This window comes from Gossypium hirsutum, chromosome A06, assembly GCF_007990345.1.
Source record: "Gossypium hirsutum isolate 1008001.06 chromosome A06, Gossypium_hirsutum_v2.1, whole genome shotgun sequence".
NCBI lineage: Eukaryota > Viridiplantae > Streptophyta > Magnoliopsida > Malvales > Malvaceae > Gossypium > Gossypium hirsutum.
In genome coordinates, this window is record NC_053429.1 from 36,913,983 (window position 1) to 36,935,988 (window position 22,006).

At 33.1% G+C, this 22,006-nt stretch overlaps 1 protein-coding gene across 1 annotated transcript; it reads right to left on the reverse strand.

The window, feature by feature from the left end:
• Nucleotides 1-19,432: 19,432 nt before the first annotated feature.
• Nucleotides 19,433-21,053, reverse strand: LOC107962900 (probable sugar phosphate/phosphate translocator At5g25400). The gene has a single exon (XM_016899453.2). It carries the CDS (start codon nucleotides 20,882-20,884, stop codon nucleotides 19,835-19,837), a length of 1,050 nt encoding a protein of 349 aa, XP_016754942.1. The 5' UTR covers nucleotides 20,885-21,053; the 3' UTR covers nucleotides 19,433-19,834.
• Nucleotides 21,054-22,006: the final 953 nt, after the last annotated feature.

Consider the following 22,006-nt stretch of genomic DNA (forward strand, 5'->3'; position numbering starts at 1 on the left):
TTATGTTTTGTTAACTAAGGAGGCTCGTGTAGTAAAGGAAAAGCTAAGTAGATGGACTTGGTGTCAACCTCCAGTATCATGTGTTGGGTGTGCTTGGTTGAGTGTTATTCAAATGATACACTATACTACAATTGATTGACGATATGGTGGGATGTATGTTATGTGTTATGCAAATGCACGATTGGTTTTAAGTTTAACCATGTGGTGTAAATGAAATGTTTGGCGTAATACGAGTCGTGTATGAATAGTGTTAATAGTTTAGTGCATGTGTATTGAAATTTAAGCATATGAATGGTATACAAAGTAAGGAGGGATGTACTGGCAAAATGAAATTTAAGTATATGAATCGTGTATGATATGTCACGATGTGCACTTCGTGCCACGTGTTAATTGGCTTTGCAAAGGTTCGAATGGATTAAACAGAAATGGATATATATGGTATTCAACTTTACGAAGGTTTTGACGGATTGTACAGAGAATGGATATATATATAGTATTTGGCTTTGCAGAGGTTCGGATGGGCTTTGTACGAAGAAGGGTATGCACCAATATATGAAAGCTATGTATAAGCAAATTATGAAAGCCTTTTACATATAGTATATAAGAGCCCTTTATGGGATGTATGAAAGCCCTTTAAGGGTGGTAAAGGACTCTACGGAGTCGAAGGTTTAAGCCACATGAATGAATGCAAGTCCATGGCCATTGCAAGATCCAATGAAAGTCTGTGAGATAATTCGTGTATTTGAATTTGTGTTTATGCCTGCATCTCTATTTCTGCAAATATAGAATTTGCTTGATAAGTCCATCAAGAATGAGTTCGTTTACTGATAATCTATTACTATGTGCAACTTCTAAGCTATCTTTTTATACGAGTCTATATATGAAAGATATGATAGTCTGTCAAAGCTATATCATATGTATGATTCCGCAAATAGGGGATTCGCTCTTAAGAATCTGCATACATGTTATCTGTTTCTAGGAGCAGACCATTATGAATGTGTTATTTGTTATTACGAGACCGAGGTAGGATATGACAGTCCGCTACATTTGTCTACTAGATTGAGATAAGTAGATCTTTTTTTATTAATTTGTAATAGGGTTCTTCCTTATGAATTCACCGATATGTTTCGTAAAGTATGAATCCAAATATTTGGGTTTGAAACATGAATCCATAAGGATCATACTACAAATCTGAGTCCGTTAGCACAAGCAATTAATAGTAGTCTGCAACAAGAACTATTCACCAAGATCTGTTTTGGTACAAGATGTGTTATGGGAATTATCTATGGGTTTTCTTTAATAAGTCCACAATTAAGAATCCGTAAGGATTTTCTCTCAATGAATTAGATGCATAGGAGTTCGCAATGGCAACTAGTGAAGATAGAATTCCCAAGGATAATCCGTCAAGTGGTCAAACATTTATAAATCTGAATTTTGATATTACATCTATGAAATCTCATCATGGAAGCTTTATGTGTGCAAGGCTTTGTATAGACGAACATGAAATCTTATGTTTTAATCTCGTCAGTAGTAAATCAAATGCAATCGAGTAAGGTGAATTGTTCTCCAGGATGTGCAAGTAAACAAACGATGGTGTTGTTATAGATAATGTGCCAAGTACAAGTGAGCCAGTTCGTGTGATTTGAATACTACGCCAATAAGATTGGCAAACTGTCCTAATACAAACAAGTTGAACGTGAATTTTGAGCAACGAATACAAGCGTGCTAGCGTAGTGCTGATATGGTATGAAAACTCACTAAGTTCACTAGAAATTACATATGTGTTATTATATATTGTAGGTAAAAAGGAAAATTTGAGAGTTCAAGGAGGGACCAGGTGTGACAGCCCTAAAGTGACCCTAGTCGAAAAGTGGTCTCGGGACCGCTAGACTGAGTCACCAAATTATTTGAATGTGATAATTATTGCCTAAAATATGTGAATATAAATGTGTGAAAGTTTTAAGCTTCGATTTAGTTAATTGCATGTGAATTTAGTTGATAGGACTTATGTGAGAAAATTTAGAAATGTGCTAGGCAAATGCAAGTGGCCTAATAGTGCATGTAATCAAAGGGGTGGACTTGCATGTCAATTTCCCCCCATTTAAGTACTAGTGGCCGGCCATGACAATGGATGATGGGCAAAACATGTCATGAAACATGTTGTGTTAATGGAAAAATAAAATAAGAAGCATGGGCAATAAACTAATAAGAAATGGAAGGAAGAAAACAAAAAAAGGAATGTGTGTGAGTGTTCCCCCCCCCCTCATTGCCGTGAGTTGGAGAAAAGAAAAAAAAAATTTGTTCATCCTTTTTCATTTCTTTTGGCCGAAAATTCTAAGGAAGAAGGAAGGAGTTCTTGCTTCATGTTTGGTTTGGAAGAGGATTAGGAGGAGGTTTGGCCATACTTGTATCTAGATTAAGGTATGTTTGAGGTTGTGCCATGAGATTCATGCATGTTTTTAGTTGCTAGCTTGAGTTCTAATTAGCCCATGGTTCAAATCTTTGCTATGTCATGGGGATGATATTCGGCCTAGGTGGATTTTGTGTTAATGCCATTGCATGCTAAATATGAAGCTTGTTAATGATACATGTGATGGTGGATTGATGACTCTTGGATTTTCTTTTTAGCATTTTTGAGTGAGACATTAAGTTCTTTGTTTAACCATGACCAAAATTGAAATGGTATGGTGTTGTGATGTATTCGGCCATGGTATATCCATAAGTATGATTTATGCTTATTGCATGGTAGGTAAGATTTGTGTTTTGGATTTATGTTCATGTTTAGTTATAATCAACTTTGAGATTCGGCTCTTGCACATATATATATATGTTTGCACATGACGTATTGGTATGACATATACAATATCTCAAGGTATATATTTACATATGATGGTGTGTCGGTTATGGAGTACATGATGGATGCGTATTGAGTTATAATATGTAATGCATTAGTTCGTAAAAGGTATGCCATTTGTGTGTGGTATTGAGTATATAATTGGCCTCAACATAGACATGCATAATCGGCCACATGAATGAGTACATAGGTTGATGTGTTGTTCGGCCATAGGTAAGCATATTGAAGGCTTTATCTTGACTTAGAAAATTCGGCTAAGGAGAGTATTAACTAATGTGTTGAGTTTGATTCATGATTCCGTACATATATGACTTTAATGTCTAATGGATATATGTGGGCCAAGTGCCTTGAGTTCCTCTTTTCGATGCTCAAATGATTAAATCAATTTATTTGTTAAATTAAGCTCAAGAGCAAAGGGGAACTAAATCCGATAAAGGGAAGGAAAAAGTGGTCGAATAGCCATCGGAATCGTTCGACAACATCCGAGGTAAGTTTTCGAGTAATGGGACTTAAATTATGATTCGACTAGATTATGTCTTAAGTAAATCAAAATCATGCTCTTGTATGTGGCTATTGAGCCGAAATTGTAAATGTGATAAGTGTCTTGTGTTTGAGCTTTGGTAATGAAAATGAAATATGAATGTGTCATGATTTATTGATATATGTGCATGGTTACTCGAATGATATCCGGGCTAAGTCCCGAAGGCTTTTGTGCTAAGCGACTATATCCGGGCTAAGTCCCGAAGGCTTTTGTGCTAAGCGACTACATCCGGACTAAGATCCGAAAGCATTTGTGCTAGCGACTATATCCGGGCTAAGTCCTGAAGGCATTTATGCTAGTGACCATATCCGGGTTAAGACCCGAAGGCCTTGTGCGAGTGGTTATATCCGGCTAAACCCCGAAGATGCTTGATTTGGGAACGAGCGATCTTGCTGTAAAAATTTAAATTAATACGCTCGTAAAATCCCAGCGATGAGGTATGTTTCGTGTGTGCTTTGAATTAGTTGATCCCTTACAAATCTGTATTCGCTCAGTCGATAAATGAGCTACCGGCCTTTGGCTAAGTTGATCTTTTGTGTATGAACATAAGGGTTGGTAATGTGAAGTAAGTATGATATTGAGAATTTGTGCATATGAAATTATCCGTTTAGCTATATGAATGCTATACTTTTGTTGTGCTAGAATCCCTTGCTCAAAACTTACTAAGCATAAATTGCTTACTCCGTTTCTTTGTTTCTCTGTTTTATAGATTTTGGCTCATCAGCTATCGGACTAGGGATTTTTGGAAGTCGAAGTCTCCCACACTATCAAAGCCCCCTTTTGGTACAATTTTGGTTGAACTTTGAAATGGCATGTATAGGACTACCCTTCTTGTTGTTGGTCATGTACCCATGGATTTTGTGTAAATTTGGATAGCCATGCGAAAATGGCTTATATATGTTTTTAGCATAGTACTATAATTGTTTTGTATGTTGATCACTAAGAGGTATGGAAATGTTTGGAAACGATTAGCCATTGGAATGGTTAATCATGATTATACTTTGTGCTATGTATGCAAAAAAAAGGGCTAATTGAATCATGGAAACTATGAAATAGGTAAAGTCTACCTTAAAGGCAGATGCTGACAGCAGCAGCGATGTGGATGTGAAAAATCACTAAAAATAGTAGGAATGGAATTAAATAGTGAATAAATTATTTAAATTAACCTTGATGAATCTACTTTCATATGGAAGAAACGAAACGGTCATATGAGTTGTATGTTAAGAGATATTTAGGTTTTCGTGAAACAGGGCCAGAACAGTTTCTGGATTCCCTGTTCCGACTTTGGAAATTCATTATAAATTAACCATAGATAATTAGGAGTCATTCCATATATGTATAGATTCCTCTTTGAGTCTAGTTTCTAAAGAAACAAACGGCATCAGAATTGAATCCCTGTACAGGGAGATATCCAAGTCGTTATGCGCAAAGGTCAGTGTAGTCGATCCCTGTAACATGGGAGACTTTAACTAATAAACTGTACTAATTGGCCCACCAAAAATTATAGAAAAAAAAATTGTAGATGAATATATGAGTCTAGTTTCAGGGAAAAATCACGAAACTGATTTTCGAGTTGTGGAACTCAAGATATGATTTTTAAGGTGACAGTGACACAGTTAGCCAGCTGTCTGGAAATTTTTAAAATGAACTGTGCAAGTAAATGAACTAAGTCGGTCAGCACCTCTTGTTCGACTCCGGCAACGGTCTCGGGCACGGGGTGTTACACCAGGCCAGAATTTGTTGTGCTCAGGCAGATTTGCTTCTTGTAGTAATTTGCGTACAGTGGGGCAACCTAGAGGCAGAGCCTCGGGTCATAGTCAAATTTGTAATTAGTTGTGATTAAATTATTATTTTCAAAACTAAACAAATATTCAACTTGTTAAAGCTACTTTGTAAATATTTTGTAACTCAGATTAAAGCTAGTTAATTGAAATAAATTCATGTAGGTGACGAGGTCAATTAGATAAGTGTGTTAATAATACTTGTTTTATGTTCTTATGAATTGTGGCTTGTATTTAGAATTGGTTAGTTAATTTCGAATCTAGAGTGTATCACCCTATAGTCTGGATCCAATGATCATATAGGATATGGGGTGTTACAGAGTTCTCTCAAAAAGGGTACAAAATTCTCTCCATAGATACCACGAAAATGTTAGAAATGTGCCCATATTGTACTAAACATGTAATTGTTTGCTATGTATTTGAACGATAAATAAATAAATAAAGTTAATTTCACACTTAACTATTATGTATTTTGTATTTTTGTCTTTCATGTTTTGCATGCATAGCGAAATTGTGACAAGCAAATATTAGCTTATTGATTATCTAAGTTCAAACTAATGATTAGTGGCACTGTAAGAACATTTACATTGCAAGAAAGACAACTTTCTTCAGTAGATAGTCCAAAAGAGTTCATAATGTTGTAAAAGAATCAAAGTGAGTATTTGATTCAAATACTTAGAAGGATTATTATGTCGTCTACAATTCCAATTTGGGAGATGGCTAGTCTTGGCTATCAGAGCAATTAACTATATGAGTAGAGAAATACATGTATTCATTGAAAGAATGATACATTAGACTAGACCCAAGATGAATTAATTCTAAATTCATTTGTAAATTAATTCACTTGTGACATTCATGGTGTGATCTACCTACATCATGAGTTAGTCACTGACCATGTGTATGTAACTCATGTGCTTTGATATAAGTAGAGGCTTATGTTATAAATATGATTGAGCCCATAGCCGATATGTTAGGTACATGTAACTCATGTTCTTTGATATAAGTAGAGGCTTATGTTCTAAATATGATTGAGCCCATAGCCGATATGTTAGGTACATGACTTGTGTATGACATGGCTTTACTAGCAACAATGGAATTCATAGCTCAATGAAAGAGTTAACAATATACTTTAATTGGCATTGTGTGCATTGATAAATATGGAACGTGGCCACGAGTTTCTTGTTATCGAACAAGCAATTTATCACAACCATTTGTTGACAATGGTCATATTAATCGCTAAGAAGACACAATGGTGACAATGAGATATACAACAAGAGTAACACACACATAACGAGGTCATTGAACAAAGAAGTTGGATGAATTGCTTTCTTAAAGAGTATACAATAAGGGGTTTTCAATTATGGTACTTCTTGTGGATTGACTCCATGATTAAGTAAATTGCGAATTATCGAAACAATACTTCTAGACATAATTGCAATTACTAGAGTCTAATTGTATATATCTGATTGATCCCTCCGCTAGCTCAACAAAAGTTCGATCGGACTGCACTTTAATCAAAAGAAAATTCTATGACTTTAAAAACAATTTAATTAAATCCATTTATTCATTGTGAAATTAAATTAGATGATCGTGAAAATTGTTCAACTACAAAATTTGATTGAAGGATTTTCTTGTAAAATTAATTTGGAAAACCTAAGTGATTTTTGGGAAAATTAATTTTGATCAAGTAAAATTAAATTAATCAATTTAATTAAAATTAATATGATATTTTTGAAAATTAATTTTTAAGTCAGACAATTGGCTCAATGGGTAATTGAACTTGAAAATTGGACCTAAGATCGAAAATTGGGCCCAAGAACCCAAAATCGAGATTGAAACTCAAAAATTGGTCGAACCGAACCTAGTATGTGAAACCAGGTCAACGATCCAGCTGGTGTAAGGATCAGAATAGTTGAGTCGTCATTGGTTCGGATTGGACCAGTCGGGCTATCACTGGCCTGGACCAAACCGACAATAGTTGAATTGGCTCGGGATGCCATAAAGGTGTTGCACCTGCGATGGCACCACCAGACATGACGGTGCCGGCAACAAATACATTCTAGTAGCCGTCGAGCGATCCTTTGGCAGTTGAGTAGTAGAGGAATCATACTCCTACTAGGACTACCGAATAATTTGATTTCAGATTATCTATTCCAAAAATAATATTATTTTAATAGATTTAATATTATATTAAATTAAATATTTATTTTAATAATATTTTATTAATTTCATATTAAACATATTATCTTAATATTAAATTAAATTTAATACTTATCTTATAGATAAATATTTTATTAATTTAATAGATTTAATATTAAATTTAATCTAATATTTATCTTGATAATTATTATATTAATTTAATATTAAAGTGATTAAACTTAATCATAGTTAAATTTTCTAAACTCTCCTTATATAAAGAGAGTCACGAGTCATTATATTTCACACACTTGAATTCGACAGAAACTTGTAGAAAGACAATTATCTGAAGAAATTATTTCAGAAGATTTCTAGAGATACTTCTTTTATTACAAATTAATCCCAAAGTTTAGAGAAATTACAAAATTGCCCCATTGGTAATTTTTGTGAAAGATTTTCTAATCTAAAACGAGCCCACATTCGGCAGACATGAGCTTGAGGATAGCAAAAAAGACTACTTGGTCGAAGCGCTCATCCTAAACGAATTGAAAAGGTATAATTTTGCTTATGTACTTATTACTTTAGATATCACAACCAAGTTCTACTTCTGGAAAAAATTTTAAAACTCTGATTTTTCCTCAAATCTATTTTCCACTACATTTTTCAAACCCGATTTTCCAACAAAAATCTCTCACCAAAACTTATCTATGATTACATCTTGTCGCCCCCAAAAGAAAAGCCCTGTAGCACTACATCTTTAATTGTCTTATCAAAACAGAGATACAATGCCCCATTAAATATCCCTAAAGTAATCAGAGTTCTATTTAGAGAAGAAGTGTTGCTTGGCTGTCAAAATGTGGTTGTATTACTTGAAGAATACATCGTGTCGTCGTGAAGTCCCATGCACCCTTTTCGTGACATCGCCCTCCTCACGACATAGGTGTCCTCTACGTTGTGACATCATGCCTATTTCATTTTCGTCTTTGTTAAGTGCTTGCAAACTGTCCAATAAAATGCAAGGTAGACCATACAAATCTCCACCTTGACTCGTATTTACCATACCTTCTTCTTCAAGCCTCTTTATGGGTCGAATTCAATCTTTGTAGAATGTCAACCAAGCCCAAACCATTCTCGAAAAGGGAAATCGAAAGGCTCCTAGTCTTCAAGCCAAGGTTGTATAATGCAAAAATGGCCAATGATACACAAACGGGTGTGTTCTTTACAATAGGAGAGAAAACATCGAGGAAATGAACTCTCACCACTTGACATACACCATTTGCGATAAACCTTTCTTTAAACAATCTACTTTATCCAAAACTACTACAATTTGAAATCTGTGATTCCATCAAACTTCTCAATAACAAAATTCATTGTTGCCAACCCTGAATGAGTTGATTGTGAAAAAGTAATCTTGCTTGATACCAGTTTGTTGGGGATCGACTTGTATAAACAATGAAATAGACAAGGTAGAGAAGATTGTACACAAATTTTATGTGGAAAGCTCTTTTGAAGAGGATAAAAACCACAGACAAAGGAGGCTTCCACTCTTCACTAGATGAGTAAACAAATGAGAGTAAAATATGGAGAAAATAAATCTAAATGTACTAAATGTACAAACCCAAATCTCGAAAACAAAGCCCTAACTCTTATAAAGTTCTCTTAAAAAGGTACAAAATTCTTTCTATAGTTACCACGAAAACTTTCACCAAAGCTCATCTGTAACTAAATCTTGTCACATCCCCCGAAAGAAAAGCCCTATAGTACTACATCTTTAATTGCCTTATTGAAATAGGGATATAATGCCCCTTTAAATAGGCTAAGTTTAAAGGGCTAAAACGACTAAAATATCCCAAAAGTAATCAGTGTTCTATTAGAAGAAGAAGTGCTACTTGGCTGTCTAAATGTGATTGTATTACTTGAGGAATATGTCACGTCGTTGTGACGTCTCATGCATCCTCGTCATGACATCGCCCCTCGTAATGACGTTAGTGTCCTACATGTCGTGACATTGTGTCTATTTCGCCTCTGTCTTTGTTAAGTGCCTCCAAACTATACTGATAAATGTAAGGCACACCCCACAAATCTCTACTTTAACTCGTATTTACCATACCTTCTTCTCCAAACATCGTCATGGGCTGAATTCAATTTTTACAGAATGTCAACCAAGCCAAAACCATTATCAAACTTACAAATCAAAAGACTCCTAGTCTTCAAGTCAAGGTTGTATAATGCAACAAGGGCCAATTATATACGAACGAATGTGTGCTTCACAACAAGTGAGAAAACACCTAGGAAATCAACTCCCTCCACTTAACTGTGACCCTTTGTGACAAACCTTTCTTTAAACACTTTGCTTTATTCGAAACTACTACAATCTGAAATATGTGATTCCATCGAACTTTTCGATATCGAAATTCATTATTTCAATCCCTGAATGAGTCGATTGCAAAAATGTAATCTTACTCTGATTCTAGTTTGTTAGGGATCAACCCGTATAAATAATGAAATAGACAAGGCAAAGAAGATTGAACACAAATTTTATGTGGAAAACTCCTCCGAAAAGGATAAAAACCATGAGCAAATGGGGCTTTAATTCTTCACTAATTAAGTAAACAAACAAGAGCATATTATGTAGAAAATAAACCTAAATGTACTAAATATACAAACCCAAACCCTGAAAACAAAGCCTTAACTCTCATAAAGTTCTCTCAAAAGAGGTACAAAATTGTCTCCATAATTACCCCAAAAACTCTCACCAAAACTTATTTGTGGCTACATCTTATCGCCCCCAATAGAAAAACCATGTAGTACTACATCTTTATTTTCCTTATCAAAATAGGGATACAAGGTCCCTTTAAATAGGTTAAGTTTAAAGGGTTAAAATGACTAAAATATCCCTAATCAGAGTTCTATTAGGAGGATAAGTGTTTATTGGCTGTCAAAATATGGTTGTATTACTTGAGGAATACGTCCCATTGTTGTGACGTCTCATGCATCTTCGTCATGATGTTTCCCCTCGTCATGACGTCGGTGTCATCCACATCGTGACATCATGCCTATTTCGCCTCTGTCTTTGCTAAGTGCCTGCAAACTATCCAATAAATACAAGACATACCCCAAAAATCTCCACCTTAACTCATATTTATCATACCTTCTTCTCCAAGCCTCGTCATGGGCCGAACTCGATCTTTACAAAATGTCAACCAAGCCCAAACCGTTTTCGAACTTGGAAATCAAAAGAGTCCTAGTCTTCAAGTCAAGGTTGTATAATGCAACAAGGGCTAATGATCCACGAAAAAACGTGTGCTTCACAATAAGAGAGAAAACATCGAGGAAATCAACTCTGCACTTGACTGTCACCCTTTTACGACAAACATTTCTTTAAACACTCAGCCTTATCCAAAACTGCCACAATTTGATATTTGTGATTACATCGAACTTCTTGATACCAAAATTCGTTGTTTCCATCCCTGGACGAGTCAATTGTAAAAATATAAACTTGCTTTAATACTAGTTTGTTAAGGATTGACTCGTATAAACAATGAAATAAACAAGCTAGAGGAGATCGAACACAAATTTTATGTGGAAAACTCCTCCGAAAAGGATAAAAACCATGGGAAAATGAGGCATTGTGATACGAAATAAGTGAGGATGAATATGGAAGCATATCGTAAATTTTGCTCAAGTCGTGGATTTAACTTAGGGCTCTAGACATTTGGGAAAAAAACTTGGATTTTGACACAGCCAAAAAAATCAAATCCAAGTCAAATAAAACAAATAAGATAAATAAATAGAACAATAAATCAAAGATTGGAGTAATAAAGAAGATAGATAGAAAAGATAGAACATGATATGTAGAAGTCCTAAGAAGTCTTGGAAATACAAAAAATCCACAACCCCCTTCAAGCGGCACTAATTTCCCCTCTAAGATAGAAAACTTGGCATGAAAAAGTTTGAAGATAATCCCCACAATCTGAAAATATTGTTAAAACTTTTCTAAAAAAACTCAAGAGAAATTCTTGAAAAATAAAACTCAAAGAGAATTTATTAACTCAAAAAAGAAGTTGAATAATACTGAATTGATTAATTTGTGTAAAATGCAAATGCCTATATATAGGCTAGCTAAATAAATCTAGATAGAACTTTTAAGTATATTAAACTCTAATTAATCTAAACAAAACTAAACTTTCTTGTTAACATAAAACTCCTAAATAACTTAAACTACTTAATAATTATTAAAAATTCAGAATAATAAAATAATAAGAGCTGATGAATACAATATTGGGATCATATATAATAAAAATTTAGCCCAAAACCTAAACCCAATATGATTTAAACTCGAATTAAAAGCCCAAAACTCTTAAATCTTGTCATAATCTCGTCCAGCAATTCTGCTCACTTAGTCTTCACTAAAACAGTCATAACTTGAGCTCCTGAACTCAAAATCAAGTTATTCAAAATGTGTTTCAAAGCTAAGAGATAGATTTTTGAACTCCATGAAGACACCTCAACCCAGAAATGCCTGTATCTCATCCAAAAATTAGTTGCAAGTCTGCTGATTTTCCAAACTTGAAAATTTGCGGCTTTGGTGAATGGAATTTAATAAATTTTACCTCATCCATGCATGTATCACTTTGACTCTTCACTAAATGAGTAAAAAAATGAGAGTAATATGGAGAAAATAAACCTAAATGTACTAAACGTACAAACCGAAACTCTAAAAACAAAGCCTTAACTCTCATAGAGTTCTCTCAAAAGAGGTAGAAAATTCTTTCCATATTTACCAAGAAAACTCTTACCAAAACTCACTTACGACTAAATCTTGTCACCTCCCAAAAGAAAAGCCCTATAGTACTACATCTTTAATTACCTTATTGAAACAGGGATACAAGCCCCCTTTAAATAGGCTAAGTTTAAAGGGCTAAAACGAGTAAAATATCCCTGAAGTAATTAGAATTCAACTAGGGGGAGAAGTCCTACTTAGCTATCAAAACGTGTCTATATTACTTGAGGAATACGTTGCGTCATCGTGACATCCCTTGCATGCTCATCACGATGTCACCCTCTCTGTTAATTGGAGAATTCATTGCATTGTTACGACGTCTTGACGTCCCTCGTCATGACGTCACCCCTTATCACGACTTCGGTGTCCTCCACGTCGTGACATCGTGCCTATTTCTCCTCTGTCTTTGTTAAATGCCTACAAATTGTCTAATAAATGCGAGGCACACCCCATATTAATAATATAAATAAACATAATCACTTAAGAGAAAGAAGAGAAATCTTGATGGAAAACAAGTGAAATTCGATCTTCTTGAATGATTCTTGGTATGAAAACCAAACAACAACAAGTAAATAGATTAATAAGAGAAAACCGAACAAAATTTAAAAACAAAAGAAAAAATAAGATGGAAAGAGTGGTTATGGCCATATGTAGAAGATGGATGATGGATAGGCACCCTAAGAAGCCTTTGAATCAAAGATTCAACAACTCCCTTCAAATCGTTCTAACCTCTCGTCCAAGATTGAAGTCTTGGAAAGTTAAAGCTTGAAGACTGTAACACCCCTAGCCCGTATCCGTCGCTGGAATGGGGTTACGAGGCATTACTGAACGAAAGCACAGTTCCGAACATTTTCATATTAATTCAAGTCATAATCATATACATTTAACAACCATATTACATATGCGAATCATACGTTCATTGCAATTCCAGATTTAGATCTCATCTATGCTTATAACTTAATCAAACATCTAATCTTAAAATTGTTATCATTCACCACATAGCATAAATAAAACATAATCCAAAATATATATCAAAACAATTTATGCATATACAGAACATATAACACCTCAATAACTTCATTCTTGAATATTAGACCTATTTTTATATAAGTCATGCGCATACTTTATACAAGCAATCACACATCATTTCCTTTCATACAAATGATACATTCCATAATAACATTTGTTGACTTGTTACTACATTCGCATTTCATGAGTATATAATTATATATATACATATATATCACCAACTCAACTAATTAAACTACTCAAATAATCAACCAAAATTTACAAATAATGTACCATTAGGAACCAAAACAAAAACCATATTAATCTTTTATTTATTCGGCTAACCAAAATTTACCTATACATATTTATTGATTTCAATTAGCTATCAAGCCACATAGCCAAGCATATTTTATTTACTTTACACAATAAGCATATACCAAATACACCTCAAATAAATGACCTGTATTTTAATTTACTAAAGCATTTCATGTTATAACACAATACCCATCCATTATTACTTCATAACCGAAACACATGTTCAAACACCATTATATATATACCTAAAGGTCATGTACTAGCACATATCAATGCCACATTATGTACCAAAGCATATTAATATGAGCAAGAACTAAATTACAAGTCAAGTAATTACCTTATCTAAATTTCAGCATATGACCGAACATTCTTAACAACCAAGCTTAATTATTTTTAACCAACTTCACATAAGTACCTAATCTTAGATTGAACCACATTCAAATTATCCAAATATACCTAATATATATATTAAGGCCAATACATTCATACCACATCCAAGGTCATTAATCAACTTTAATGCTCAAAACACATATCATAAATGCCTCCCATCCATGACATATAGCATGATAATAAAAAATGAGCTCAAACCATAATTTAACCAAAACCGAAGTCAAGCATAATAATTAAGCCATTTTCGCATGGCTCTAATTATACATAGACCAAATTACAAAATTCCAAAACATAGTCCAGCCTATACGCCATTGTTCCAAAAATTCAACTTATAAATATCGAAGACAGTTGATTGTGTGATAGGCTTAGCTGACGATCCCCAAGTTCGTAATTTGAATTCCAAAAATCTATAAAACAGAGTAAACATGAACACACAGAGTAAGCTATCATAGCTTAGTAAGTCATAAGCAAATAAACAATTCAATAATATAGTAACTCATGTTAACTAAACGAATTACATTAACATTACCATGCTTGACCTCAAACCTACAAATTTCATAATTAATACATTTTCATAGAGAATTATCCACATTGGCCGAATACTCACATAGTCATTTTAACATATCATTAATCAACTTCCAAACGAAATAGTCATAATAAACCATACAAACATTTAATCATATAAGCAAGCTCAAGAATCATAGTATAACATTACATATATATATTACCTACATAGCAGAATATACCAAATCATATATGCACATATTTAAGAAACATTTCAATGATACATAAGCTATTCATTCACAAGTCGAATACATATACCACATACAAATTTATTCTTCATTTTCATCGTACATGATTTAAAACAAATATTCAAAGTACCTACTCACCTTATCTCAAGTAGGTATCAAGTTAATTCATACCTGGCCATTTAGCTTGTTTTACAGATTCGAACACAACTTATCTTTGCTCGATGAACCATTCAGAATTGGATAGGACACTCGGATAATCACACATATCATACAATGCCAACATCCCAGATGTGGTCTTACATGTAGTCACATATCGATACCACTGTCCCAAACAGGGTCTTACTCGCACACATATATCAGAGTCACATATCGATGCCATGGTCTTACTCGCACACATATATCGGAATCCTATGTCATGACATATGCATCCTAGTTATTCCTAAGGTTCATACAGGGCTTTCGGACGTCGTAACTCGGTCGAAACGAATGCATGAACATAGTTACCATGCTTATACCCATTTGGTATTAGCATATATTAATTAATATAATTCATTTTAGCATATATACTTTTCATTTAATTAAAATTAAGTACGTCTATTTGCTTATAAACTTACCTCGAACGATGTAAAATAGGACGGGATGACTAGTCGACAACTTTCGTTTTCCCCCAATCCAAAGCCGATTTCTTTGGTTCTTAATCTAAACATATTCAAATTAAGCTCATTCAAACATATTTTCATTCAATTTAGTCCAAAAACACATAAATGGGCAAATTACCATTTTACCCCTAACATTTACATTTTTTACAATTTAGTCCCTATTGCACAAAACACAAAATATGCAAAATTTTACTATACCCATGTTAGGCCGAATCTTACCCATATTTGTACAAGTCGATATATTTTATTTATTTCACTTTTTAGTCCCTCAAATTATTATTTTTGCAATTTAGTCCTTATTACTCAAAATCATCAAAAACTCCAATATAAAACATGTTAATCTAAAACATATATTTCATATTTAATCATCAAACAACAAAAATAACAAGCTCTTAACAATGACATAACTCAAAATATTCACCAAAATAAAAAATTTAAGCATTGGTTTACTAGTACTCGAAGTAACGATCTAAAAAACGTAAAAATTATCAAAAACTGAGTAAGAACGAACCTTGAATCAAGCTTGAATGAGGTCGAACCCTAGCTTTTCTTTTCTTTTCTTTCTTATTTATGTTTTCAGCAAGAACATGGTAATATGAAACCATGATATAATTTTTTTATGTTTTATTATTACATAATATTACATAATTTACTTATTTAACCTTTGTAATAAAATTATAAAACCATTAATAATAAGGGAACTACCGTCCATATCACATGTATATGGTTTATTTACAACATAAATGCTTCAATTTAGAAAGCCACTAACAATTCGGCCCTTATGCTTTAAACTATCAAGTTTTCAATTTATGCAATTTAGTCCTTTTATTTAATCAGACACTCAAACGATAAAATTAAAGCACGAAAATTTCACACATACAAATTCACACATAATAAACACAGAAAATAATTTTTAAATATTTTTCCGACTCAGATATGTGATCCTAAAACCACCGTTCCGACTAGGGTCTAAATCGAGTTGTTACAAAGACAATCTCCAACAATCTAAAAAGATTGTGATAAATAAATTCTAAAAGAAACAAGAGGAAATCTTGCAAAGAAAACTCAAAGAGTAATTTTATTGAAATCAAACATAATGAATAAGGGTGGTTGGCCATATGCTTATATTGGCTTCCAATGGATAACTAAGAAGAGTTATAAGATAACTGTGACAACTCATTTACAACTCATTGCCAAGTAAGAGTTTGATTGAATTTGTAACTAACTAACTAACAAACTTTATCCTAAGTAACAAAAGCTGACTTCTTAAGTGTGGATTTTGAGGTGGAATTTGGCCAAGGCATGTATATAGGCTTGCTTGGGCCGAATTTTACAAGTGATCCACTTATTTGACACAAAACATACTAACAAAACAAAACAAACTTTAAATGGGCCACTTTAACAATATTTGGCCAAAATTTCAATTAAGTACTTAGTAAAACTTGCAAGTAACTTGAAAAATGATATTTTTTTCTTATTTTAATATCTCACATGGGTTAATCGATGGGTTATAAAGGGTTAAAATGATTTTTTAAAAAATATTTTTAAATTTTTAGTATTAGGATTAAATTGATAGATTTTGTAAATGTTCAGAGCCAAGTTTATTCTTTTTAGAATTAGAACTAAAATGACAATTTTTGTAAACATAGAGGGCTAAATTTTTGAATTTTTTATATTTAGGATCAAACTGATAGAATGTGTAAACATTAGAAGGCTAATTTTGTTATTAGATCAATATAAAAATTCTCACATCAACTCAGAGTGACTAAAATATTTAATTTTAAAAAGTTTAGTTACTAAGTTGAAAAAATTAATATTTGAGTGATAAAAAAATAACTTTCCATATTATTATTTAACAAAAATAGTTACGAGAGTGATTACTTTATACATTTCGAAATATATAAAAACTAATTTATCTATTTTTTCAATAAAAAAGCCTAAACATAATCCTCCTCTATTTACTTTTACCGTTTTACTTCCCGTTCCTTTGACACATGAAACTGTCAAGTTGCATTACTAGATCAACAAAGCTATTTGGACTCTACAATATTAGAAACTAAGCAACTTCTATATCAGCCAAAAACACATGCTACAAGGATCTTTTTATAATTTAACCATCAAGTATATCATGAACTCAAGACTAATATATACAGATCTACTTAAAGTAAACAATTTATATTTACTTAGTATCTAAATATTATTTTCAATATAATTGATACCTAACTTGAATATCACAAATAAGTTAATATACTTTTAGGTACTTAATTAACTACCATTAAATTTTGCATCTCTATCCAATTATATTATGCCACGTGTATTAAACAACCATTCAAATTTCGCTACATGTATTATTTTAAGTTCATTTAAATTCATTTTTAACCCCCTTTTAATTTTTATTAATCAAAGATAAAATATTTAATTAATTGATTTTTTCATCTTCCCAAAAAAACCTAAAAAGCTTTCGTTTTTCTTTTTTTCTTTCAAAAACTAGTCGCCTCTCCAGTGTTGCACCGTCGCACTTCTGCTTCGGACCATCGATCAAAAGCCACCAAAAGAAAGCTCAAAGCCTCCTCTATCCCTTCCCTAGTTCAGATTTCACAAACATTGCTTCAAAATCCATGAATCAATACTCAAATTTCAAACTACCTTAAATCCGATCTACGTTGTTGGTTGTTAGATGGGCTCGCCAATCTAGTAACGGCTTCCCCTTTGTCTTCCTTGCCTTCCCACCATCGGGATTCTCGAACGGAGACTCGGAGATTCAAGACCCCGATGACCCAGATTTCGATCTTACTCTTCGTTGGATGTTGCTGCTTTTCTTTTCCATGTCAAATTTTTTATGGTATTGTGTTTCTATGCATCACATTATCATAATTGGAAAGCATCGATATTACTTCTGGATCAATAGTATTGAGAATCGAAGACATAAGCATACAATGAATAATAACTTAATCATCCTTCGAGTAAGGGGAATAAGATCTATAATACTAGTGTCAAATTCAAGTTTGTGCCGAGAAGATAAAGCGATGCAAATAACATAAGCCTAATCGTTGAAATTATTAAGCTTTAACCAAAAAGGAGTAATAAAATCATCAGGTCGATCTTGAAAATCCAAGAAAAACAGAAAATTATGTTCAATTTTAAGTAGTGATAATAGTGAATTATGTTCAATTTTAAGTAGTGGTGATGATGGTGGTGGAGAAGTATAATCACCGCCAGCCATTGAAAAACGATGAAAAAAATAATTTAAGTTAAACACCAAGCTCATATCATGACAAGAGATAGGAAAATATATAATATATTTCTAAATAATTTTTTAAATATATGCCTAAAAATATACAATAATATACAACATATTCTTAAAAGATAATATCCACTAATAATATCCTAACAGTATTTTTGCTATTTATTGTTGGTTTGTATGTTTGTGTTACTTTGTATACTTGCTTGACCGTTGTGACAATGGTGGAGGTTTGTGAAGAGCTTTGGGTTAGGTGCTTGGTCGGAGCTTGAGCGAAGGAGCAAGACGACTGATCAAAGTTTGGTGATAGTGATGGTGAACGATAGTGCAACGAGAAGAAGAAACCATTGGTGAAAAATTAAATGAAAGAAAGAAAAAGTAAATTAATTAATAAAAGTTTTATGTTAATAAAAAGTAAAAGAAAATTGAAAAGAATTTAAATTAAATGATTTTTCCTTTTATAGTAACCGTGGCGCAAGTATTAATTAGGTCGAAAAAGGTATTTGGTTTATAATTTTCAAATTTAGGAATCAATTATGTAAAAAAAAAAAATACCAATACAAAACTTAATTGTCAAAATAACAATCTCAGCATCAATATCATAAGAACATAATCAAAGACTCCAATTTGTTCTTCTCTATACAAAAAAATACCAACTTTAAAAAATATTATGCTACATCAAATTGTTTGACGTGAGATTAACTCAAAAAGGAAAAAAGGGTCTTAGGACTGAAAATACATAATTTGAAATTATCAAACCATAGTAGAGGGCTTAAGTCAGCCAAAACCACATGGTACAAGGGTCTTGTATAAAAATTGACCACAAACTCAGTAACTGGATTATTGTCAAAATAACAATCTCAGCATCAATATCATGCCAACATACTCAAATCCACAATCATATTCAAAGCATCATACCAATATAGGTGTAAGAGGAACATGCCAAAATTACACCGCCTAAGCAACACAAAGTAGCATAAATGAATAAATTAAGGATTAAAACTCCAAGAATGAAACATTTGTCAACAACACAAAAAGAACAGACAATGGAAGCCAAAAAAAAAAAAAAAACAAGATACAGGGCCTTTGAGATTTCATCTTCCTCTACTAACCTACATTAACCGGTGCAATAAGAAACAAATATGATCTCAAACCCCTGATGTTTTTACTAAGAAATGGCCATAATAAGTAAACCTAAAAAATAGAAAGAAACAACATAGCAAAACCCACAATGCATTATCCCCTCAATGTTTTTTGCCATTGAATACAAGCTCTTTTTGGATCATATCACCAAAATATCTCCCTTTAGCCCTTATTTGCAACATCCCTTCCATATTTCATAATCCTAATATGAAGTACGAACCATGAACTGATCTAATCCTGAGATTCACTGCTCTTACCACTTCCTTCACCTTCTCTCTCTTCCAACAATCTCCCACCTTCTTCATCTGCTTGTGCAGTCTTCTTCTGTGCTTCTTTGGCCTTCAAAGCTTGTAACTTTGAATGATTATAGTAAGCAACACCCAAAAACGCCAGTCCATACCCAAACAAGTTGATGGGTGTCACGGTATCCTTGATGACAGACCAAGAGAAGGCAATCAACAACCAGTCCTTGACAACCCCAGCTACATTCATGGTCAAAGCAGAGGTCTTTCCAACAAGTAAGAACACAGCTAGGTTCAAAGCAAATGCACATATAGAGTTGGTCCCAAAAATGACGAAATCGAAATGGAAACTCGATGTTTCTTTCAAAACTGGGTACTCAACGAAAACCCATGGGACCAAAAGGAAAACAAAGCAGCATGGAGCAACGTAATATAACGAAGTAATGGGGTTCAAGGTGATCCCTTTAGAAGTAAGCAAGATTTGGATCATGACCAACCTGGTAGCCTCAAAAGCAACAGCTCCCAACTGCAAAATCACTCCCCAAGTGTCGAATTTAGCTTCCCCATATGCTGCGATGGCGACCCCAAAAGAGATTGACAACATGTTGACCATCGTATCGTTCTTGTACCCTTCTTTTTTAAAAAGGACGCCGATGGAATACACGGCGACGGGCATCAACGCTTTGAGCATCTGGATGAAGGAAACGGACAAGTAAATGTAGGCGGAATTGGAGAGCCAGAGGCTGAGGGAGTAAAGAGCGCCGATGGGGACGACGGAAGAGAGGTAAAGGTCTCGAGACATGGAGACGGGCTCGACGACTTTGAAGACCTTGATGAGGAGGAAAGCAAGGGAGGCACAAAAGGACATGTGGATCATGGTTAGAGAGATTGGGAAAGGCCAATTGTACATCTTCTTGTCGAGGATGTACTTGTTGTAGACGATGACGGTGAAGCTGAGGAAGATCCAGATTGCTACGTAGGTGTAGGAGAGAAGGATCTTCTTGATGACGCCGTCGCTCAATGAACCGCCTTTACCCATTGCTTGTTTTTGGGGTTTTGAGAGGTGCCCGGATCGGAAAAAATGGTGGAAGAATTGATCGGAGATCGGAGATCGGAATGTGGGGGGATTTTTCTCTATGTGGATGCTGAAAAATCAAGATTTGATTTGTTTTTTTTTTTTAATGTAGTGAAGGATGTTATCTTTTTTGTTTAAGGTGTGTTTTCTTTATGTTGATGGAATGGGCCTCTTTATGGGCTTTTTTCTCTATAGTTTGATACCATTTCCCTTTTTTAATTTTAAGATCCACTCAAAATTTTGACCCCAATAATTTAAATTTAAATTCGATGCAATTATTTAAATTTAAATTTTCATCCCATTAATTTAAATTTAAAATAAATTTAATTTAATTTAGTTATAAAAATTCAATAATTTGAACTTATTTAACCTGAAAATGACCTATCCTGAATGATTCATACCGAACATATCTAGATACAAAAAAATAAATTCGAGACAAAAAAACTCAAATTACCTAAACTTAAAATTATTTGAACTCAAAACTAATATATAATTGAGATAATCTAAATCCAAATTATTCATAAATTCTCTAATCCTTAAACTAGAGGATATTGAACTCTTAAGCACGCATAAACTCATGATGACCTCTTACTTATTGCAATATCAATCACAAAAATAAAAAATTAAAGATCAATTTGAACCGTGGTGTTTCGATGATTTGTAGGATACAAGTTAAAAAACGTGGCTCTTCGAATTAAACAGAGCTGAATTTTTTAATTTAATTGAATAATTAATTTTAATTTTTTATGATTTTAAATTAAATATTTTATATTTTAAATAGTATAAATAACTTGATTTTTTTATATAAAAATATTGTTTAAAGAAATGCAATACAAAAGTTATTAATTAATTTTATTTACTTAAAAAATTATTAATTTTTAATAGCCATGAAAAATACTTTAAAACTAGTTTAAAAAATTCAAAAGTTACAAAATAAAACTCACTTATCAAAATAAGTTAAAAAAAAAAACTCAAAACTCAAATTTTATATGAAAAGTTAAGAATCAAACTTATTTGAATTAACATGAACGATTTAAAAAAAATGAATTGAATTGAACTAAACTCATTTCTATGTGCTAACACTCG

What these genes read in the sequence shown, in the direction of transcription:
- LOC107962900 (XM_016899453.2), bottom strand. Translation starts at nt 20,884, where the DNA reads ATGGGTAAAGGCGGTTCATTGAGCGACGGCGTCATCAAGAAGATCCTT.